The 24,285-nt window shown below is 43.5% G+C and overlaps 1 protein-coding gene across 2 annotated transcripts in view; it reads left to right on the plus strand.

Moving 5' to 3' along the window:
• Positions 1–9,050: 9,050 nt before the first annotated feature.
• Positions 9,051–24,285, plus strand: part of AEBP2 (AE binding protein 2) — a 49,693-nt gene continuing 34,458 nt past the window's right edge. For both annotated transcript variants that reach the window (XM_072361422.1, XM_072361421.1), the window contains exon 1: positions 9,051–9,813. In XM_072361422.1, the coding sequence (XP_072217523.1) occupies positions 9,188–9,813 (626 nt within the window). In that variant the 5' untranslated portion in view covers positions 9,051–9,187. The remainder of the gene's footprint in view (positions 9,814–24,285) is intronic.

Consider the following 24,285-nt stretch of genomic DNA (forward strand, 5'->3'; position numbering starts at 1 on the left):
TTCCTATATTTTCCAGGCTTTAAATATCTGAATTCACTACTCGCCAAGATGAAACAAACATTTGGCACTGCCAAGCTCATTCAGAAATTCAACTCTGAAGATAATGGTTCTGATAAATTATTAGGCTAAGTGTAACACAATGCAAAACCTCCACCATTTGTTCTGATGCAGCAAGCAGAGTCTTCTTAGCAGCTTGTGTAACAACAGCTTTCAGTGAATGGTTCAAAGACAGACAACCAGACCTCGGGGCAATCATGTGAAAGAGATTCTGCTTTGCCCACCCAAACAGTGGTTAAATTGCTGCATGACAAAATGATAAAATGGTTTGTGGACTCCTATATAATCAGTTGCTTTGGTGAGTCTGCAAGCAACTGAGCTGAGAATAGAGTTCAGGAGATGGAATCTTTGCTTTGCCTATTAGCACATCTGCAGGGCAGGTCATTGGGGCATTAAGCTAATTTAGGCTTTAGGTCTCCCAATTCTGCTACGTGTTCCAAGCTTCCTGAGAGAGGGACCCTCTGAACTATTTAAATTCTGAATTACAGAAGGGTCACAGTGCAACTTAGGATCTTCCCTATGAGGTGCGTTGAGTCCCACCTGCTCGCAGCCATTTTCTATAGGCCAGCTACATCAGCTCTCTCCTCAGCTCCCCAGCGCTCAGGCTGTTTGACATTTTGTTCCCACTGAGGTCAAAGGGAGTTCCTAGTGCTTCTGACAAACAGTTTGGGAACTCAATCAACCTGTGTCTAGTCAAAAACGCTTTACTTTCTCCTTCCTTATTTACATCACAAGGATCTCAGCCATCCAGCCATTTTCTGTCACTGTGGTAAAATAAAATTTGCAATGTGGATGGAATAGTTTCACAGGTCCCCCAGAAATGATTCTTGGGGTGATCACCCAACAGGCTGCCAAACCGTGGCATGAAAGACAATGCATTTACATGGAACAGAATGGCCAGAATTGAGCTGATAAAATCCCAGCGTTGTCAGTATGACCCCAAGCAGCTCAGAGTGCCACAGAAATCCTCTCCATCTCTTGCCCCAAAGCTGCCATGCAGGCATCTCAGCATAGATATACATACATAGAGATAAAAGGAGTAACACTTGTTACACTGATGGCCTTGGACTGCAGAACGTGCTGTTGTTTGCATAGGTTTCTTGCCGGATATTGCTGCCTTCTACAAGACATTTCTGTTGACAGGGAGGGCCAAAAGAGGATATGGGAATGCTAGGTGCTGCCCCATCAAATGAGATAGGTGAATTCAAGAGGAGGTCAATGAGGCACTGGAGGGGGAAGAAATGTGCATGAGAGTTCCATTTTTTTTGCCAGATTGCAAGCGTTTTCCAGCTTCAAAAGGCAAGAATGGAGAAGTTTGCAAAGTCAAACTGGGAAGATCTGACATGCAAGCATTCCCCTGGCTCTGCTGTCAGCACAATGACCAGCAATGCAGCTCCTCTGGCACAGAATCACTGCAGTGAGCTGATGAAGATCTTTTCAGTCCCTGGGCTTCCCAGTGCTGTCATGACAACAGCTACTTTCTTGGGCCGGCTGAGACCCCTTTTCACATTCACTGAATGCCATGCACGGAAAAGTAGGTTGTTCTCATCAATCTCCCTCTCTCTCTGAGGTTTGATTGAGAATAGGGAGGGGTGCTGTACTGCTATGGGCTTGGCTTATTTTCCAAGAATATGGCACACGCTGATCTTACATGAAAGGTTTGAAGAGTTATGACTTGGAAACACAATTCTGATGGCTGGGTATATAAATACGGTATCTGTAATAAAAACTTTCCCTTAGTGGCAAAATGACAATAAAGTTATATTGGAATTACATCAGTTTCAATTACTTTGAGAGTGACTTCTGTTTGGTGAATGCTGTAGTAACAGAAAGGTGAGTCTGACACACTGCTCCACAGCAGCATCTTGCCTGAGGCTGATCAGACTGGGATAAATGCCTCTCTAAGGGACAACCTCTCTCTCCCTTTACTCTCCAGCACACACATATTTGGGAATTATAAAAAATACATAATCTCAGCTGCTGGTCACTTTTAATCTCACAGAATTAAGCAGGATACTAGATTTGTCACACGTGCTATCATGGGAATTCTGAATTCACTTATTGGTATCTCAGGCTGCATCTGAACCTACCTGCAGGGACTCAACACTTGGTTCCTGTCGTGAGGTTCACCCTGGAGGTTTTCAAGGAACATCTGGATGTTGCGTTGAGGGACATGGTTTAGTGAGAACTATTGGTGATGGGTGGGTGGTTGGACTGGATGATCCTATAGGTCTTTCCCAACCTTGGTGATGATTCTGTGATTCTGCAAGTGATGAGTGCTGGGAACATGGCTTTCTCCCCCATGTGGATGTGGGTGACAAAGCCAGGGTATATGGCTATACCTCTAAACACAGAGAAACATGTATTGTTTTTGCAGATATGACAATGCCTGTGTCACTGTAACATGGAAATAACATCTCAGCTTTACAGAATCACAGAAGAGTTGAGGTGAGAAAGCATCTCTGAAGATCATCTAGTCCAAAGCCCCTGCTCAAAACAGGCAGCTACAACAAGTTCCTCAGGACCACATCCAGATGTGCTGTGACTTTTCTCGGGAACGGAGACTCCCCAACCTCTTTGGGCCATCTCTTCTGTGCTTAACAACCCTCAGAGTGAAAAAAGTTATTTCTTATGTTTCAATAGAATTTTTCTGTATTTTACTTTCTGCCCATTTCCTCTGGCCCCTTTGCCTCTTACCACTGAGAAGAGTCTGGCTCTAACTTTTACCTTTCCCAGCAGGTATTTATAGTTTCCCACCCCCTCTTCCCCCGCCCCAGCCTTCACACCATGGGCTGAGCAGTCCCAGCTCCCTCAGCCTCTCACCATCTGGCAGAAGCTTCAGTCCCTTCAGGGCCCCTGGCTGGGCCCGCTGCAGCCCACAGCTGTGGGTGGAAGGACACATGTTCACATGAGCTTCATCTTGGAAAGTCACAAGATTCTTCTGAGAGCAAAGAAAAAAAAAAAGTCCAAACCCCACAACTAAGTTTCTACAGGGAGATTTTAATCTATTTTTTCTTTTTTTAATACTAATGTAATTAAAAAAAGAAAAAAAGAAAGTTAATTGTTCAATTAAAAATGTATATTCTAGATAAGGCCATACACTGGAGAAAGGGATTTTCAAAGCAGTCCTAGAAGAACGTGGAAAAGCTGCTGCGTGTTTGTACTCCTTCCAAACTGTGATTTGTATTTAATTAGCATTCAATTCATTATTCATTTCTGCTTGGTGGTAATGGTTACACACCAGTTTTGCAACCTGCAAGATCTTGATTATGTTTCTGGTTTTGAAAAGGAGCTCCATAGGTGCAAAGAGAGACTCCGCTCTTGACTTTGCATCTACATTTTTAGAAGCAAAACCCTGCTGTTATTTCCTGACTGGAGCTCTTGGGCAGAATTCCCCTCTGCTGGAATTGGCCCCTCCCCCCCACCTTTATTGTAGTGGTCTGCAGTAACTGACCTGCAGAAAGTAAATGGACACATTGGTGGCAGCCCTGTATTTGTGGTTGGGTGCACACCTTCATTTAATGCTGGAATCCAGCTCTGTTTTGCATAAGAATGTAGAAAACACGCATTCTTCATAATAACAGCATGTAAAGAGTCTTTAATCTGGAAGCAAATATGTTAATTATCTCCGGGTAAAACTAATCTAAATGGCAACCTTTAAGGATGTTGATTCCTCTGAAACACCAGGATTTTTGCTGCCTTTTTTTGGAAAAGAGCAAACTGTGCCAGTAAAAAATACACACAAGGAACTATGGGCACAAGAAAAAGTCTCTGGTAACCAATATAAACGCACTGCTTGAATCAAAATGTAAAAATACTGACCATATCCACAACAAAATGACACTCTTTGTTATTCCAGAGCACTGTGCATATCGTTTTTTGATACTCCGATGATGTATTTTATCAGCCGTGTACATTTTCCGGAGTGAGCACCTGTCTGAAGGATTTCAAAGGAAAACATCTTTTAATATCTACTTACACAAGTCTGTGGAACTCACGATGACTCAGAGACAGGGTGACAGGAGTAACATTCAGAGAGATGTACCAGGGCAGAAGCGCTGCGAGTTACTTCTGCTTCTACAGCAGATTCTGAGCTGGTTCTCAGCTGTGTCTGTAATAACTGCTACTTTACCCTACCTACACAGTACCTACTTGAAATTCTGTGCTTCAGTTTCAGTTTTTGCAACAAGCAGCAGCCTACATAAAGGAACCACATTTTGAGGCCTTCCAGTTCCTCGTACTCATCTTCATGCTTTTTTTTCTTTTGTTTTTCTTTTGTATTTTCTTTTGGTATCACGTGGCATCAAATTTGGCATCAGTTAGAATGCATTTTAAAGAAGAGGTTTGATGCATCTTTAAAATATCTGTTTCCTTTCACTTGTGTCAGAGAATCTATATGCAGCACGGGCTTCTTCCTACCGTTTGTGTACATAAACGGCTCAGCGCAGGGGTGCTCTGATCTTGCAGGTTGTTACAGTAGCTCAAATGCAAACATAGTGAACATTAGGATGTGCTTTTGGATAAGTTCCAGAACTACAGAATGGAGTTTTCCATTCCTGAACTAACTGCTGGCACTTTAATACATACATCTTCTGCCATCCCTGTAGTGTGCATGGTTACATTTAATAGAGCTGTCTGAAGCTTTCTGAACTTTCCTGACTCGAAATCAACAGAGCAGCATTATATTATATATCTTTTTTCTCCTAGTTACTACTGAATTCCTAGTTGTATTCCTAATTGTAGTTGTACAACTAGTTCCTAGTTGTAGCTCATGGCATGAGCTTCCCAGCCAACTGTGCTGCACAACAGAAGGGGCAGTGTGTCCCCATGAGGGCGGTAACAAGACCTGGGTAGGGGAGAAGGGGCAGACAGACCCAAGCAATAACTAGAATCCACACTGACAAAGTGTTTTCCAACACTAGAGACAGCTCATAGGCCAATGGGGACAGAAGGACTTCAGCTGACACACATTTCCAGCAGGCTTCCTTTGACTAAACAGTGCTTGAATTTTCCTGTAGTCATGGTCTGCTTTCAAGCAAACAACATAGGGAAAGATTAAAGCTTTAAGAAGAAAACACCGTGGAAGGGAGTTTAAAGGAAGAATTAACTGAGTGCTGTAGGAGAGGGTGGGGTTGGGATTGCAGAATAAGCTGGTTTCGGTCCGGTCTGAAGGGAAGGGTGAGAAATGAGCACTGGATGCTTACTTGAAGCAATGGGCAATTGCAGCCTCTTCCTCAAGACCTTGAATTTGGATGAGGAAGGGTGGGGCAGAGAGAAGGGGAGGGTACAGTCCCCAGAGACTGCTGAGCAGGCAGAATGTTGTGAGCAAGGTGAGTCATGAGGTGCAGGCAGCAGGAATTTCCTGCAGTGTTTAAGACATGCATGTGGAGGCAGAGGCAGGAGAGTGCAGTGACCAAGTGCCTCGTTTCACAGCATTTCCCAGGCCATCCTAACGAGTGCAGGATGTCATTTTTTGTTCCTGTATCTTAGGCCAACGGTACATATTTTTCTCTCTTTGTAGGCCTTTCTCAATGGTTTGTTTTGCTTGCATACTATGCCTCATAGTATAATGACGCTGATCAACACCAGGAAGAAAAGCTCAAACAGACTGCACCGCATGTACCAAATCTTCTGATGATCTCAGCTAATTGTTCTTTAAAAAAAAGCAAAACAAAACGTGAAATTGTTGTGACTCAAGGAAAAGAAGAAACTGCTTTGGAGTCTGCTCACTATTGATTCTGCTGTCAGTGTGAATTCCCTGCACCCCTGTGATCCGGAGGTAAGACAAAGTGCACTCTTCATTTCTTCCCCGTGCTCTGCTGTGTCTGTGTCTGCAAAGGAATTCAAATCTCCTCCAGATTGCCTGGGCTGTTTGTTCTTGTACTGCTGGAGGACAGCACTACTTCAGCTCTTTGGCTGTGAACAAGATTTGCTAACCTGCTGGTCTGGGGGTTTTGTTTCTTTTCTTTCCTTTGTACCTTGTTGAGAATGTCTTCCAAATACTACGGATTAAGTTTGGGCATAACCACATCAGCTCTAAAGCACTGACCCTGTTGTAATGATCACCTCAAATCAGACTGAGCATACCAGAGCCCTTTGTGTGAAGGACAAAGTAACATCCTCCCTTGAAGTGTAACTGAATGTGTAAGTTATTTTTTTCTAATGGATTTCCTAGCAGCGTTATCTCTTGTTTTGGGCTTTTATCAGACCAATGCAGTTGATTGTGACACTACCAAGTTTGAGACTCACCTGTTCTCAGACAGATCTCGTCTTTTGACTGGAAGCAGGGTACGAAAAAGTCAAAAGCCTGCAAGAAAGAGAAGGGAGAATTACCTTTTCTGACCTGATTGAACTGTGACCTAGGAATGTCAGTAACAAGAGAGCGAAGTCATCACTGCTACTTCTGCTTGATTCGGACTTTAACACTTTAGGGAGCTCACGGACCAAGCCCTCATACAGGATTTTGTGGTTTCAAAGAACTGAAAGTAGGGCACTAAAGATCGTCAAAGTATTTCTTTGATGACTGCTGCAGTTCTCACCGCTGCGGCACTGATCTCCTGCTTTAACCGCTAAGCGATTGCCATTAGGCGAGTTCGTACCCTCCTTCCTATGCATCCTATCCTAAGGTTTCACTCCCTCTCTCCGAATACACAAATTACCCAACGAGCCGGCGTCCCTACTGCTGTACTTAAGAAAGTGAGAAGTGTCTGCATCCCCGTCACCTCTCGGCGGACTGACACTGGGAACCCGGTGAGCGCACATGACCTCAAAGAACCCGAGAGTTCCGAAGAAAGCACACGGCTACGGGCTTGTGAACACGGTGGGATGAATTCGGTCAACACACACTGGGGAGCACGGAGTTCTTTGAGATACGTTTCCTACTTCCTTTCTCTGCTCGTTGTCAGGTTGTCAACGGTGCTTTTCACTTCGCTCCGTTTAGATCTTTGTTTGCTGTTGATTCGGTCCCTTTCTGATTCTCGCCACAACCGAACTCCAGAGGGAAATCAGTTGCAGAAGAGGCGCAGCGATCGCTTCAGATACTGCTGCCTTCTGGCTGAATCGAAAGGTTGTTTTTGTGTGTGTGTTTTTTTTAAGCCTCGCTCTTCGTGCCTGATGAGATTAGTGACAATAACACCCACGGGAGTGCCACACCTTCATAGGCTGAGAGGGAAGTACAGAGCACGCCGTTCCTTCGGGGTGGCTGGGGTGGAGGGGGGGGGGGGGGGAGGAGGAGGCAGAGGATGTAGAAGCTCAGGGTTCGGTGATTGTTTCGATGGAGTCAGTAGAGCAGCGATGCTTACACTATGCGGATGAAGCAGCGTTACAGCCGTCCTCGTGTGTTTTAAAACATCCTTGCCATTTCCAGTGTCTAGCTGAGGCTTGTTTTGAGGAATCTGGAAAGCCATCGCGTATTTTTACTGCTGTTAGCCTCACAGATTGGCTTATGCTCCTCTGCAGGTTAAAGATGTCATTTGTTTGCTCTCAAAGACGAATGCAACGTCACATCCCTTTGCTCCAAGGCTGTGGAGCTCCCGCAGCACTGTGGCATTCTGTGCTGGCATCGCTCACTGCAGGCTGCTGGTGTTGCTGCGAACAGATATATGCGTGCAGATGGATGGGCGGGCAGCCAGCCCTGCTTGTGCTGATGTAGGGCTCAGGAGAACCCTCCCCAGATTTTAATCCTCTGTGGCTAACTTTTCCTGTTCCTCTGTGGCAATGCTAGACGAGCCTGCTATGACTTGAGGAGGTGGTAGTCTTCCTGTCGCACAGAGAACAAAGTCTTTCTGGACTGAGCTGTGGTTCAGTTTTGTCATCCGCTCTTAAGCCAAACCATCACCAGTTCATGATTTTTTCTTTTTAAATTTGGCAAGTTCAGTAAAAACTGCCTCAAAAAATGACTAATCTTTAAAATCCATACGAAATAGTGCTTTCTGCTTCATTTCTTCCTGCCAACCCTCCAAAAACGTGCCGGATTACCCATTTTCATCTCCGTGTCTGGGTGCTACCCACCTCCCTGCTCTATGGAAAATCCCCATCCCATACGGATTGCTGATCATTTCCAGGTGACAATTTACTGAAGGTATTCTCGATGTCCATACAGACAAGGCAAAAAAAACCAGCACGATCTACCTCGGGTCAACTTCAACCCCTTTTCTTCCAATATTAAAATGACTTTAATTGTCAAAGTTTGTTCTGAAGTCTCGGATGCGATTGGTGGTCGTCCCGCTCATCTTTCTCTCTTCCCCGTCTATTCTTCTTCAGATGGCAACGTTCCCAACTCTGCGAATTTAGCAGCCCTCGTTCTTCCAAACCTCGGCCCGAGTTTATGAGGAAAATATTAACCAACTGCCTCGGTTTCAGCACATTTAACTCTTAGGTTTTATTACCACTTCGGGCAGTGATGTGCGTTTTGCATTCAGCCTTGGCCACGCTGCAGCCTGGAAGCTTCTTATAGCAAAAGGGGGAGTGAGGCCACACTTCAGATACTCTCCTGATGCAAGACAGGGCTACACTTAAGCTTCTTTCTGCCAGTGCCACTGAAAACCTCTTTCTGTCCCCTTTGTGTCCCAGCCGAGCTCTCTCTTTTAGAGCTTCACACAGGGCAGAGTCACACTCTGACCCACTCCTTGTTGAGGGCCTCTCTCCCTTCCCTTGAGGAGGCACGCCGTTCCTCCCCCCGCACCATCTTCCCACTCTTCGCTCAGTGTTTCTCTTCGCCCCACAGCCCGCTGCCGCCCCGTGACTGCGAGTCGCGCCTCAGAGGCGGGGCGGCGTATGACGGCCGCCTCGCCCCCCCGCCCCCCCCTGCACCCGGTGCCCGCCGGTGACGCGCAGCACGCGAGACGCGACCTCCTCCCGCGCTCCGCCTTCCGCCAGCTTTTTGTCCCCGGGCGCCTTCCGTAGCGCGTGCGGCGGTGGAGGTTCGGGCCCCTCCTCTTTGCGGCTCGCGCCGCCGCGCGATTGTGCGGGTGAGAAGGGCGAGGGCGGGGGGAGCGCGGCCGCGCGCACACACAAACCGGGGCACGCGCGTACCGGCCGCGCGCACGCCGCCGCCACCGCGCGCCCGGCCCGGCTCGGCTCGGCTCGGCTCGGCCCCGTTCGGCTCGGCTCGCAGCGACTCGCAGGCGCCATGGCGGCCGCTCGCAGCGACATGGCGGAGCCGGAGGGGCTGCTTCCCGGCGAGGCGGCGGCCGCCGCGGCTGAGGAAGAGGAGGAGGCGGCGGTCGCGGCAGCCGCGGCCGTCGCCGGGGTCGGCTCCTCGTCGTCGCCTCCGTCCTCGGCGGCGGAGACGGAGTCGCTGCTGCTGCTGAACGGCGAGGCGGAGAGCATGTCGGAGCCCAGCCCGGAGAGCGCCAGCCAGGCCGGGGACGGGGAGGACGAAGACGAGGAGGAGGAGGAAGAGGAGGAGGAGGGCGGCGAGGAGGAGGAGAGCAGCCTGGTGGGCAGCAGCAGCACGAGCAGCGGCTGCTGCAGCGACGAGACCCGCTCGCTCAGCCCCGGCGGCAGCAGCGAGGCCGACGCCAAGGAGGAGCCCAAGGGCCCGCGGGGCGGCCAGGAGGGCGGGCTGGGCCGCGGCGGCGGCGGCGGGAGCAGCTCCAGCAGCGTGTCCAGCGGCGGCGACGAGGGCTACGGCACCGGCGGCGGCGGCGGCAGCAGCGGCAGCAGCAGCTGCAGCGCCACGTCGGGGGGGCGGCGGGGCAGCCTGGAGATGTCCTCGGACGGGGAACCGCTGAGCCGCATGGACTCGGAGGACAGGTCAGTGCCCGGTGCGGGAGGCCCGCGGGCGCCATGTCCTGGGGGCCTCGCCCCGCCCGAGGGCCGCGGGGCTGTCAGGCCGGCGGATGGGGGGCTGCGTGATCCGGGCGGGGGCTTTCGGCCGCGCCGCGCCCTGGGGCCGCTCCGGTTCCGGCGTGGTTCCGGAGGGATGCCGCTGGGATTCTTTGGCGTTGTACCGTGCCTGCGGCTCGGGGCCGGGCGCTGTTCCGTGGTCACGCCGTACCTGAGGTTCCGCGGGTGTACGTGCTGCGGGCAACGAGCGGAGGTAACCGCCGAACACAAGGGAAAAATCCCACCTTGCTGAAAGGAGCGAGGGAACAGCCCTTCGCCGGGGCTGAGCGTGTTGTGGATGAAGCCGAGCCCAGCCGTGTGAGACTTAGTCATTTTTGGATGGATGGTTTAATGTCAAATGCAGATGATTTCTGTAGGGTCTGTACGCAAAAGGGACACGTCCCGTTTCGCCGAGGCGCCAGCTTGAGGCTCGAGGGACGGCACAGCCCAGTTCGCGTTTAGCCCGGAGGTTGGGCACTTCTAGGAGCAAGGCTTGCCTAGTGGTTTTCTTGGGCATGTGTAATACAGCCTAATGGAAAATAGGATGGGGGAAGAAAGGGGATGTAAGAGTGGAATTTGTCCGTTCCTTTACTGGTAAGTGCTTCAGAATAGTTTTAGAAACTTCTTTTTTCCTTTTCAGGTTTTGGCTTTAAGAAAGCCTTGGGCTTTGCCATAGTTAGTACGAAAAATAATAATTGTTACTTTTCTGAAGATAGTTTTGCTATTGAACGTGAAGATTATCTGTTTTGGTACAGGTACGTGCTTTGTTGATATGTTAGGTTAAATCTGAGTAGATGGGGAAACGCCCGTGTTGCAGGAGCGTGGCATTTCGAGGTCCAGCCTCACGTGTTAAACGAAACCCTCGTGAGTCAGTTCCCCAAACCATGCGGTGGGTCTGAAAGCCTTAGGAAAAATTAAGAAAGAATTTTAAATCCATGCTTTTGATTTCTTCCTGACTTCCAAGACTTGAGGACTTGGGGGATTTTTTTTCGTTCCTTCAGACTTGCTGTGAGATAAGAAGGTAGTGAGTTTTTCTTTTGCTTTCCTTCTTTGTTTTCACGTGGATTTTTACATGAAATAACTTAAGTATGGGAGTAGATTTCTGGGGAAACAACAGGTATGTGGTTGAGGTTTAGGGTCGACACTTCTTGTTTTCTACCAAATCAAACTCTGTGCTGCAGCTTGATCTCTTGTGAGTCTCTCTCAATTTGTAGGTTAAGGAAATAACAGGAATCAGTTGCAGGGGTTTTCTGACAGTGCAGCCCCATTACGTCTTGCTCACACACTTCAGACCTGCTGTACTAGTTTCTTTCTCTGTCATTGTTTGCAGGCTCCTCCTGTTATAGTGGCACAATCAAATCTGCGTGTGTGCTCTTCACTGCTCCTTTCCAGTACCTTTGGAGCAGAGGCAGTTGCAGGAGTGGGGGCCTTTTGTGTTCGGAAGTTTTAAATTAGGACTGTGTTTTTGGTTTTAATCTTGTAAAGATTTTGTCTTCAGTGTCCATGCTGAAAACGTAGAGATGCCGAGAGGCAATTCTGTATGGTAATTTCATAGCCTGCTGCTTGAGTTGAGTAGGAAAAGAACCACGCCACTCAAAGTGCCATTTGTTATTTCTGGTGATAGGAAAAACTCGTTTTGATGACATTCCTTGCTGCATTGGGGTAGACAGCAAAAACAGTGATGCCACACATAGTCCAACAGGTCCCTTGGCCTATCAGTGGAAATGATTGCTGCCCCTTAGAAGCCAGCTGGAACATGATGTGCGTCCTTAGGGTGATCAGCTAGGCAGGCAGTTGCCTATGGTAAGGGAGGCATGGAAAAGCCTAAAGAGTGTGCTCAATGGGATGGCAGAGTACCTGGGAGAACCTGGGAACAGGTCAGATTTACAGAATGTAACTATGACAGATTGATATCTGCTCAGTGATGTTCTCTATAAAACAGTATCTTGTACAGCACTCCGATGTCTACTTTCTGCCTGTGTCCTGAATGGAGACTTCAGTTTTGTCACTGAAGACCTAAGGAAGTTGACATTGTCTTGTCTTGTGGACTGTTGTGTTGTAAAATTACCTCTGATTGAAGAAATGATCTGCTGTGCTTGAGTTCTTGTTCTCTGGTTAAACAAGAGGAAGGTGTTAGAAAGGTGAACTCAGCAGCGATTCTCCTGTTGTAGGCAGGTTTGCTAACATTCAGATTACGCCCTGAGGCTTGGGATTTTTTTCTTGTTTCCTCTTTAGCAAATCTGAATAAATAAGAGGGTGTGGTGAGGGCCTGGAATTCCTTAAGTGATCGAATTCCTCTTTCAGTACAATCTTTATCGTTGTCTGATTTCAATGTATTGTCTGTCTCGTTTTGGTTTAGTGTTGTGAACTATGATGTAAACTGCAGATGTGACATTTGAGCATGAGAATCTTGCATGCAATCAAGACATGACTACTGTTCAGCTACTTCTAATACTAATGCTTTGATTCTGTTTTGAGAGATCTGCTAATCAAAGAGAATAAATAATTTGGAGCATGACAGTAGGAAATCTGTAGGTACTTGAAACAAAACAAAAAATAAATCTGATGTTGAATGCCTAAAACCTGAGCTGAATTTTGGTCAGCTATTTTTAAATGCAAGTTCACTTGGTACTGCATTTCTAACAGGTTACGCTCCTCTCTCCACACCTTCCCCCATCCCCCCAAAAAAGAAATGACCCAAGAACAGAAACAAAAAAAGCCAACCCCACACTGGTATTTAGAACAACCAGGTGGTGTTTTCTGCTCAGCAGGATTAGTAATGAGAGTTCAGTGCAAAGTCTGGAATGACTGCAGATACCCGTTGCATTTTATTCCTGGGATTGGAGCTGTGTTCCCACTGCTGTGCTAAAGCTTGTCCACTGCTTTTGAGTGAGCTCATATCTGCCGTCTCACTGATAAGAATCTGCATTCAGGTTCAGCGATCCTCCAGATAAAGACTAATACCAGTGTGTGAATGCTGGTAATTTTCCTATGCCTTTCTCTAGCCTTTCTAGTGTTGAAAGGATGGATGCCTTTCTGCTCAGTTCTCTGGAGCAGGACGCCTTCCTACAATGCTGAGAAACATTTAATGTGTCTTTAAAATCGAGAGTAATGATTCGGTTAATTACAGAAACAGCTGAGTTCATCACTGGGCTGCAAAACTAGGCCTACACGTATGCGTGGATTTGAGTATAAATCAACTGATATGAATGCAGTGAGGGCGTGCTTGCAGCTCAGTGGTGCATTATTGCTGAACTGTGATATTTACTTAGAAATACTTAACATTAGATCACTGAAATCAGTGCAGTATTTTATTTAGCAGTAAGTTTATTATGGTTGTGTAATTAAAGCTGAAATTTCACTGAAATTTTCTCAGATTTCGTTTGATTACAATTCTAATGAAATGTATTGAAGAAATTACTGAGCTTATGAAGCTGTATGAAGTGGTTGTTCTTTTTTTCCCACCCTGGTGAATTTGCCTTTTATTTCTCTTCCGTTGCCTAGAGGTTACCTCTGGTCTTTTGTTCTTACACAATCTTCAGCCTTTTTTAGGAGCTTATCCTTTGCTCCATCATCTTAATGACCAAGGAAGAAGCACTGGAAGAGAGTACATTGCAGCCAGGGGTATGCACAAGCTATTTTGCTGACCAGTGCCCAGGTTGCCAGGTGCTCACTGACCTGACCGGCTGGTAGGCCAAACATAACTAGTTGTTGCTGGACCCATCTTGTCATCGGTCACAGCCCTGAGTATTGTTCATCTTTTTCACAGGGCAGACACTTTGAGGTTTTATCACCTCTGTTGTTCTTCACCAATGAAGTCAATTACTGAGAGGAACTGTCAGCGTGACGGCTGAAGCCTTGACTTTCTAAGAAAACTTATTGAAATACTATTCAAGGAAACCTAACTGAACATTGGACTTGTAGAATACTTCTAGAAATGCTATTAGTCTGTTTCCATTTAGGAAGTGAGCAGCTCTTTACTTGATCTTGAAAATAGCCTTTTCAAGAAGGTGGGTTTTTTAATAATAAAACTTGGTATCTGTGGGTTTGTTCATTTTCTGGAATGGAATGAGGCAGAGTGAAACTAAACATGTTGGCTGGTAAGAAACTTAGACTTGAAAAATCCAGAATCTAACCTTAGGTTTCTTTTATTTAAAATGAAAGTTTCTTCATGCTTTTGATACATAGATTGATCTTAAAATATTAGTACTTTAACGATCTAAATATGATTCTTATGTAACAGTGTCTGTAAACCTTCAGAAGTGAATAATATTCAGGGCTGGCTAGGCAGCCACACGTGAATGGTAAGGGTGATATTTATGGAGGCAGAGCAGTAAAACTGAAATATAATCAGGAAGGCATATGGTACTAATAGGTATGCTTCATGTATCCGTGTGACCAGATTAGAAAGTGCTTTAGGCCTCTCTGCTGCATAGTCTCACATGTTCCTATCCAGGAAATGAAGAATCATTCATTAACGTGGCAAGGTGTATAAGTCATTAGTTTTTTGGGTTTTTTTTTTTTTTTTCTTAAGTGTACGTAATGCTGGTGTGTTACAGTGGGCTGTGAAGACCCGAGACTCCAAAATGCTGCTGAGTATTTGTGTTGTGTCTGTACTTGTTGAGGTTATTTGCTTTCAAATTGCAAAATAAAACTCCTGTTTCTGTAATTGTTCTGTTCAAGCAGCGCAGAAAATTGCTTTTGATGGAAAGACAAAGCAGCCTAGGTATATTCAACAGGTACTATCTTTATTACTAGAGACATTGCTTGATATAATTGAGTGGTTAACATGAGGCCTTTTTGTGGACTAGATGAAAGATGTTGCTATAATGAACTGTTGTAGTATTATTTAAATACCCTTCACAGAACTTGAGAAAAATATTTTCCCATTTGTTGTATGAGATAGGTGGTATTTGTGCTTGATTTGCACATCTACACAAGTCTGTATATTTTGTTTAATTTTATGACACCATAAAGCCCGGTAACTTTTGAATATAGGTTTTGGTTGGTGAGCAACTAAAGGGAATTTCCCAGCAGTAGTGGTGGAAGGAACTGCAGTGCTTTATTCTCTCCACTGCCCACTTAAGCTGTGCATTGAATGCGGCCTGAGCGACCATTTGGCAACGATGTGACATAATTCATTTCTGGAGTTACTCATTCATTGGTTAAGCTGACTTTCTGGGTGATGCATTAAAAATATTCCAGTGTAGCCACTGTTACTCAGATCTGTGCGTCTTTCCAATAGCTTTAATATACTTACACCCTTTTTTAATAGTGAAGCCAAAATGCTATTCAATTAGATAACAGCAGTGGGAGAATGAGCAATATACAGAGCTGACGTGGAAGAGAGCAGTATGGGAATAAGTCTAAGCATGGTTGAGGTGTGGCAACGGTAGAGGAATTTGCTACGGGGTGAAAAGTGTGGATGTGACTTAGAAGGGAGAGGATGCAACGTTGGAGGGATTTCCAGCAAGGGGAGAAAAGTGAGATGCATGCAGAATTTCTTGTTATGTTTGGAGATGAATTATGTGTAACAACTTGAGGAAACTGTGAGATCTAAACCTGCAGGAAGTGAGGAGTCAGTATCTGCCATAGAGGAGGCAAATAACTGTGGGGAATCCTTGAAATAGATGGGAACATAAACGCTGCTAACTCGTTCAGCAGGGGAGAGCAAGGAACTTCCTTGTGCAAACAGCAAGTATTTGCTGTTTTGTATTTTTTTTTTAAGTGCCAGTTGTAGAAAACTCTGAAAGTTGCAGGTTTTTTTTAATATGACTGGTTCATTTTTATCACTTTGTATGCCTGGTGTCCAAAGTTGTTCGTGCTTAGAAAATGGATGTGTTTAGATATTTCTGTCTTAGAAAGTGAAGTGTAAACATTTAGTTACTATGCCTGCTATCTGTCATTCGTTTTGTGGTGTGTTAAAGCAGAGTTTCCCTTTCTCACGTTGTGATTTTGCACAAGTAAAAAGGAAAGAGGAAAGAAATTGAGGAAAGAAATGCGCAGCCTCTCAGTCAAGGTGTGGTGTTGCTTTATTCCCCCCCACCCTCCCCTCCCTTTTTTCTTTACTCTGCAGTTCTCTGATAGAATGTAAGGTCTTAAATATCTTCTCCGAAACTACTTCAGGTGATTGGTTTTAATGGATGCTTTCTTTAATGGAGTGTTACCGATGGCATATGCAGAGTTCTGTGATAGTGATATAAAAGCGAAAGGTTTGATACCATCGTTGAAGTCCTGTAGTTGTGGATGCACCACGTATAGTTGCTCTTTCATTTTTAAGTGTACTTTAGTAAGGGTACAGCATAGAGTCTCTACTTATTGTTAATGTTGTTCCATGTGGCACCTTGTGCAAATTACCAGTTTTCCCTGTAAAACTGCAGTAAAGTCCTTATTTTGATTGTTACAGTTTATTGTATTCGTAACTCAGGCTCCAAATAGAAAAGATCTTAAAGCCCAAGGAAAACAATTTCAGTATCAGCAGTAAGCAGAGAATTCTAAGTGCATTTTTTTCGTTTCAAACAGAACTACTTTTGTCACATCACAGGTAGATTTCCTGAGGCTGACTTGAATGCCAAACTGTAGCTTAGATGAATTATACAAGTGGTGCTTCATTCAGCATCCAGCAGAACAAAATCACACCTCCAGATCTTTCTATTACAAACTGAATCTGTTACTGGAGTTCTGCTTCTCTAGTTTCTCTGCTTTCGATGCTTGATTACTGCTTGAGAGTTAACGGCTCTTCTGTGAAGTGTGAAGTTGGTGCTTCACAGAAGGCTGTTGTGTCTGACTGTGTCTTTCTCTAAGACAAACCTAACCTGTCACGGGAGGGATAACTGAAATAGGGAGTTTTGGTCTCTTTCTTTCTTTCTCCGTTTGTTTTGATGTCTGCTTGTTTTCTCAGTGGTTGGGGTGGGAGTAGCCATCATGAGGTTGGGAGAATGAGGCAGTACTGGTGACAAATGGTGGCAGTTCTTTGACGTCTTACCTGAAGGCTTTTAACTTCACTACTGACTAGATGTAGTATTAAACATGGTTCTCAAAAGTGGAAAGCATGCTTTAAAAAAAGCTCTTTTAACTACTGAATGTGTTTCAGTAAAGATTTAAATTACAGACCACTTGTTGCTGTTTCCTGACTCTCCATGAAGATGATCAAGTTGGAAATAAATGGTTTCCTAGAAATGAAAGTATTACTTGTATCTTTAATCTAGAGCCATTTACAGTTTCTTGATATATGTAATGCTTCTGCATATGTAGTTGTTGCTGTCATATCACAAAACATGCATGTTTAATCTGCTCTACATTGTACCGCTCTCCTGACATTTTGCATTCCAGGTTTCCTCATGGTATTTATTATTTGTTGATCACCAGAGCTGTGGCATGCAGATAACCTGAATTTGTTCTGTAAATGCTTAAGCCCAAATAGTCTGTGGCTGACAATCTAGATAATCAAAGTAGGTGATCCAGGAGAGTGGAAGCAGCTCCGGAGAGGTGGTGATTCATAACGCACTTCCTCAGCTGTGTTTTGTTTCCTCTACGTATTTGCTATTTTAAATTCCTTTGATTTCTGTCTTGAAGAGCTTTTCTATTTTCTCCTGGTCTAATACTGTCAAAATGAAGTGTTAGCAATACTGTTCCCTTTTCTTGGTATTTACACCTAATCTAGAAACAGCTTTACTCTGAAATTAGTTACTGCTTCAAAAAGAAGCCTTATTGTTGCTTTTCACTTAAAGTTAGAAAGAACCTGAAGGTGCTTTTGGAAAATGCTGTATCATTAGGTACTACTCTTTCCCTTTACTATCTTAGTGTTTTTAGAATGCATTTCTTACTTGCTAGGTTAATTCCCCTTCACTTTCACAAAATAATTTTGCTGACATCTACTATTTTTTTTTTTTTGTGTTGATTAGATTTTTCTTCCCTTGTCTCTTGAACAGCTGTGGAGTTGTGCTGTTTGGTTATCAGGGGGCTTTATGGATAGGAGTTGCTAAAGCAGGTGTGAACAGAAGATACTAACTTAGAGCACAGTCATGAACTTACACTTCATGTAGCTCTGGCTTGTTTTTATCCATGCACGTTTCTTGTTGCTAGATTACCCTTCTCTTTTTCAGCCGTCTAGTGTTCTGCAGTCTGTTTCTGCTTTGGTTGTGCTTTATGTGCATACACTAGTTTTTTCTTAGTGGTGGTAGGTTTTCTTAAATTCAGAAAATGATGATTATCAATCAAGAAATTATTTTGGATGTGTTCTATTTAAAGACAATTAAAAACAACAACAAAAAACTTGTTAGAAATGCAGTAGTTCTGTTTTCTGTCTGCTTTGAAGATTGTCTCTGGATTACTTGCTGGATAAATGAAAGAGCATGCAAACAAAATACACTTGCAGGAGCTCCAAAGCTTTATGGCGTTTCTGTGCTGCAGTCAAATTGCGTCCATTAAAATATGGGGAGCTGATTTGCTTATGGAACGCAAACGCTAGATTTGGGGAATTAAATTGATAATTCTAGAGACTTCGTAATAGAAGCATATGTGTTGCTTGTGTAAACAACTTATCAAACTCACCAAAGACAAGGAGAACCGAAAAGATCAGGCGAGTGTTCAGGTTCACCATTCTGCTGGCTCATGGTGGTCTCTAGTTTTGTGAGCTGCTTTAATCTCACTTTTAACTTAGTGTAATCATTTGGAGATCACAACACAAGGAAATCTAAATCTGCTTGGACTCGTGTCTATAGCTGTGCTTAACACTATGTTTACTGAATACTGGTAATCTTAGTATTTGATGTTGTGGTAGAATAACCACTGTGAAGAGGTTGGTGGTAAAGTTTACGTAATATTCCTTGAGAGTCAGCAACTGTTGAATCTTAATGCAAAACCATTTGAATTTATTCTTTCTTTGTTTTGACCTAAGGGCCAATTTAGTAATTTGGGGTGTTAAGTTGTGAAGTGCTAAGGTCAGTTGTATGTCTAAAGTTGTCTCCTGCTTCAGTTTTTAGCAGCTTTGATCTATGGATCCTGTTGTTGAATAGAACATGAAATAAGAGTTAATCAGGTGATGTTTCTTGGAGAATTGATCCTGTGTTTGGAGGTGATTGATATGTTAGGAAAAAAAACATCCTAGGACAGATGTTTGAGTTTTCTGTCAAGGGTAGGAGCTCAGGATTGATCACTTGCTCATTTTCAAGCTTTGTGAGGATTTGTCTTCACTTAAATATTGATTACATGGGAAGTCTATAGGAAGCAGTATAAATAACTTCTGAATTTGTTGGCTTTAAAAAAGCAGAAAAGCTGCTGTGTGATCTGTTTTGTGCCCTGGACTTCTACTTGTTTTGGAAAGGGATAGACGGTTGGGAAGCTTGTGAACCTTTTCTCTCTTGACTTTTCCTAGCAGTGTGAAGATAATGTAGAGCTCTGATGTGTCACTAAGCACCTCAATTTTATTCCTTTCAGTTTTTGTTCTGTTTTGATTTGGCATTTGTAATTGAATGATCCGGATTGATGCTGTTTGTTTTGTTTTGGGATTAGTACCTAATTGTGATTTGGTCTTTCACATTGTAAAAGCTTTTCTGTTGGAATTCCAGGTTTTAACCCTTGAAGCTGTTGTAAGAAATGTCTGTTGTTTTGTTTCCATTATCCTGGTGGAGTTTTTTTGTTTTTTAATATATATATGTATATATTTCTTCTCTGAGTCTTCCACTTCAGTCATCTTTAAGATGGATTGGAACAAAATAGCTGAAGCTTCATGTAGAAATGACAAAGGTATTTCACAGGCTAGTAGCGAAGCCAAAGAAACTAGCAGGGTGTTTTTTAACCTTAAAATATTCACCTACTTCCAGTGAAATTTGTAGTATTTGGCTTCTGGAATGTTAATTCTACTTTCATCTAGTCAGAGGCAATCTTCTGTAGATTTGATGTTTTACGACTTGATCAGCATTATGTATTGTAGAAGATTAATCAGTCACGTTTAGCGTGGCTTGATGTCTGCTCTGAAGTGTTGGTTTTAGCAATACTGCAGTGTATATTCCCTGAAATCTGTGTTGGTTTTAAAACTATTGTGCTGCAAGATAAGGTTATTTATTATAGGAACTGTCAAGTCATTTCCCCTGATGTTAGCTGCAGTCATCTGGGTCCTTTGCGTTTGTACTGAACATCTGGGGAATGGACGCTGAGCATTCTCAGTGGAGGTACTGTAACTCTGCAATGAGCTCCTGTTGATCAGACAGAACTACCGCTTGTTGACCCTCAAGGGCATGGTATAAGGCCCATCTGTTAGGTCTGAGTTTTGCCTGAGGGAAGGTTACTTCAGTTAAGGTCTGTGGGGAATATATGTAGCAGACATTAAAAATATAGTTGTAAATTGCTTGGGCTTTTGTGCATGTGCTTGGTACCTGGTGGCTAATGGGGTCTCATGGAAAGTGAAAATACAGTTATGCCGTTCTTGCTGCTTCTGTTTTTTGTTTTTTTCGTTGATGCTATTTCTAAACATCTACTGTCTAATGTTCTGAAAGATTAACAACAACAACAAAACAAAACAGGGGGAAGAAAATTGGGGCGTTTCATTCATCCAATTCAATAGAAGGGATTACTTGCAGTTGTGAGGAAATCAATCAACTCCGAGAGCTAAGTGCGTGTCAGGAATGATGTGCAATACACCGTTTTTTTGTAATCCATTAAATCACAGGCTCATTATATTTTCATTCGCATTTAACTGTACACAGCAGTTAGTGCCCAAGTGAGCATGTGGTGAGTTATGTGGTTTGAAATTTGTGCATTTTAAATTGGGATGAATTTGGAGATTATTCTTATTTTTTTTCCTCGAAAGGAAATACTTGTACTTACGCAGTTCCAACAGTAGCTTAATTTTGTTCAGATCCTTAAAGGAGAATAATAATCCGAGATTGAATATGCTAGAAGAATTTTTTTTTTTCATGTGTTTTATCTATTGCTGCTCTATTTAGCTATTACTGCTAATGTTGCAGTCTAAGGGTGGTTTCAAAATACACTTTGGACTGAATTAATCAGATGCATTTGATTCACATGCAGCATAGACTGCGCAGGTATGAACGTTTTAACATGAAAGTGATGCTTAAATAAATGTCTTAATACATCTTCGTTATCAACGTGATTGTTTTTAGCCAAAACGTAAAAATAAGACCTCCAACAGTGCCTTTGAGGGAATGATTCCTTTAGCTGAGCTTACGTTAATTGCGTTGATTAATGAACACACTTTAAATGTCAGTTTCATTTCTAAGTTGTTGGTCATAATAAAGGGAAAAGGTTCAGCTCTTCTGAGAAGATGCAGTACTTTCCGTTCTACCTTGCTACATCTGGAAGGCATTGTTTGCTAGCATTTGCAGGCTTGGTAAAGTTAGGTGTTGGTGTAGGGAGGTGATTTGGAACAGCATTCAGTTCTTGCCCTCAGGGCTGTGATTTTAACTTAAGGTTCATTCTGGTGCTTGGATTAGGATGAAAGTAGGGAAAAACAGTCTGGAAGACTAAGTTGTGCTTGCTGTAACAGTTTTAAATTCTAGTAATTAGTCAGTCTTTTGAACGATGCTTCTTAAAAACAGCTATTGTGCATGCAGGCTCTCTCCAGCAGTGACTGTTTTTGATGCTCTATTGTTTGGGATGACCCCTTAGTTGAACTCTCTGAAACTCAAATGTCTAATGTTCTTCATCAGGCTATGGTCTATAGGTCCGTTACAATAGAGCTGAAGCCTGCTTACAGCTCGGGAGCAAACCCAGACCTGTCTGTCACTAGCAATAGGGGAATGCCACAAGCGCTTAAGTTGAACTAGTGTCATTCTGCTTTGATAGTGGCAGTCAGGATTTAAACAGATCTCGCAGCTGAGGAAAAAGGACTTGGGGGGGAGGGAAAAAAGAAAACGGTTTTCTTTTTTTTTTTTTAGCTACAGTTTGTTTCAATATCTTTACCTTTAGTTTGCCAGAACGTCTTCTTTCTTCACTTCGCTCTGTTCTCTGTATTGCTCTCTCACTTGTGTGCTCTGTGGATATTAAAGGAGAAAGCAAAAAGAAAGCCGAGCAGAAGGAGATGTACTTACCATTACTACTTTCCCTTTTGTTACAGAACTTTTTCTACTCAGCATGATCCAAGGTCAGATTGGATTGGAAAGCCCTATTCAGGGGTTGAAAGATAAACAGCCGCTGCTGTGTAGTCCAGCCCTGTTTGGGCTGGGTTGATGAGCTTCAGGTCAGGACTCTAGCGGGTTAGGCAGAAAGACAGAATGTGCACAGTTCTACCCTTGTGCACACCTTGCTCTCATGCCCTTTCTGAAATCCCAATGAATAGCAGGTAAATGAGCAGACTGAGCAAAAAGTGATGCGATTAAATCTTTGTAGACTTCAGCAGCAGCCACAGTTCTGTTTATGAAACTCATCATCATTTTTCTCCTTGATCTTGAAACAGCAGTGTATCTGCAAACTTTATCTGAAAAGTTTCTTGATGTTTTCTCAATGTGCAGCCTACTAGACAACATGTGCATGTGCTTCTGCTGTACAAAACATGCCGGAGGGGAAAGATGTTGCTTGCCTCTCATTCATTCTCTTCAATCTTTCCTGACTGATCCAGAACTCACTAAGTGAGATGGATTAAAAATTTTAAAAATAAATAAATAAATGAATTATTGAAGTACTGACCCTGATCATTTTGTTTTGTAAGCAATTAAGCTGTTTAGGCCCTGTTGCAGCAATATTCTTCTGTACTTTTAATGTCTGAGTTATGCAAGCTAGAAGAGAGGCAGGACTTCTTTTAAATGAAGCACTGACCTACTATGACCAAGCTGGATTTCAGTTCCTTTTTCATTTTTTACTTTGTCTTGCATACCTTGAAGAACTGTAATCCAGTGTAACACTTGAAGATAAACTTCCAAGAAATTTGATGTGCTGCTTCTTTTGAAATGTTATGGGCAGCCTTCTTTTGTTCCAGTTCTTCTAATACTCAATTTTGATGGTAGGATAATCTAGACTGAAAAAGACCTTCAAAGTCATCATGGTCAACCTGATTTAGCAAGTCCCACCACTAAAATATGTCCCTTAGTATCATATCCACACCTGACTTAAATACCTCCAGGGATGCAATCTGTTAGCCTTTAGCAAGCACTTATACTGCAAGAGCCAAACAAGGCAAACATAAACTATTACAGTCAGATTAGCTTTCGAAGTGTTGCTGGTTTCTTGTGCCATTAACATAACTATTTATCATAGTATCTTTTGCTGAATCGTTATCACTAGTTCCAACTCTTGAATGTTTTTCTTCAGCAGTAAGGATAGTTTTCTACAAGTAGAATACAGTTTTGAAGATTAAAAAGAAAAAAGGAAGAAATCCTTGAATTTGCATTTCCTGATGTGTACAAATTAAGAGACTTGAGGTTTTGTATTGTAGAGTCAGTGTTTGTTGCATTGCACTTACGTTATAAGTAGCTCCTTAGCAGTCTCCTGCTATAGGATGCTCAATGAATTTTTGTATTACAGCTTAGAGAAATTCTTCAGATTCCATGCTTGTGAACTGGTGAAACCGAACACATGTACGCAGATGTCCATACTTTGTCCTTCACAGAATTTGTACTGGGTTGCGCTTTCTTGTTATTTTCACCCTTTAGACCAGGCTTTAAAAGCAGGGAACCCTTGAGAGAGCTGTGCTTGAATAATCATTTTTGGTCTGTGCTTCTGGTTATCAGGTCCATACCTCTTCTTAGACAAATGTTTGCCAGTGCCTTTGTGTGGGGTTTTTGAGAATGGTCCTAATGCTTTCAGTGGATGTGGAAACATGGTCTCGAGTGTACAAATCTTGGAAGCTTTAGCTCCTGTTTAAAACATGGATAAAACTCTATACTTCAGTACCTGTCAACCATAATGAAGTTATGGTTATTTATCTGCTTGAAATGATCTGAAGCAGCTGTTGTATTAATAGGGCACCTGTAGTGCTTTGCTGTCCTTGATTAAGCAACTCCCTGTTGGAACCACGGGTCAGTGTCATGTATTCAGAATCAGTTAGGCTATGTGCCATCTCATACACATTCAAAACTATTTCTGAATGCCGATTTTGCAAAAAACTTTTAGGATAGCTCTTGAACTTGGATGTGTTGGAGGAACAGCAGGTTACTAAGTAACCTTATTTTTTTATCACGCAGACATAGGGATTGGAAGGGACCTCTAGGGATCTTCCAGTACAACACTTCTGCTAAAGCAGCTTCCCAATGACAGGCTGCACTGGAAAGTGTCCAAATAGCTTTTGAATATATCCAGAGAAGGAGACTCCACAACTGCTCTGGGCAGCCTCTTAAATATTCTTTCACTCTCACAGTAAAGAAGTTTTTCCTCATGTTCAGATTGAACCATCTGTGTTCCAGTTTCTGCCCGTTACCTTTTGTGTTCTGTTGCTGGGCACCTTCA

The sequence above is a fragment of the Excalfactoria chinensis genome, chromosome 1, assembly GCF_039878825.1.
Source record: "Excalfactoria chinensis isolate bCotChi1 chromosome 1, bCotChi1.hap2, whole genome shotgun sequence".
In the NCBI taxonomy this organism is placed as follows: Eukaryota; Metazoa; Chordata; class Aves; order Galliformes; family Phasianidae; genus Excalfactoria; species Excalfactoria chinensis.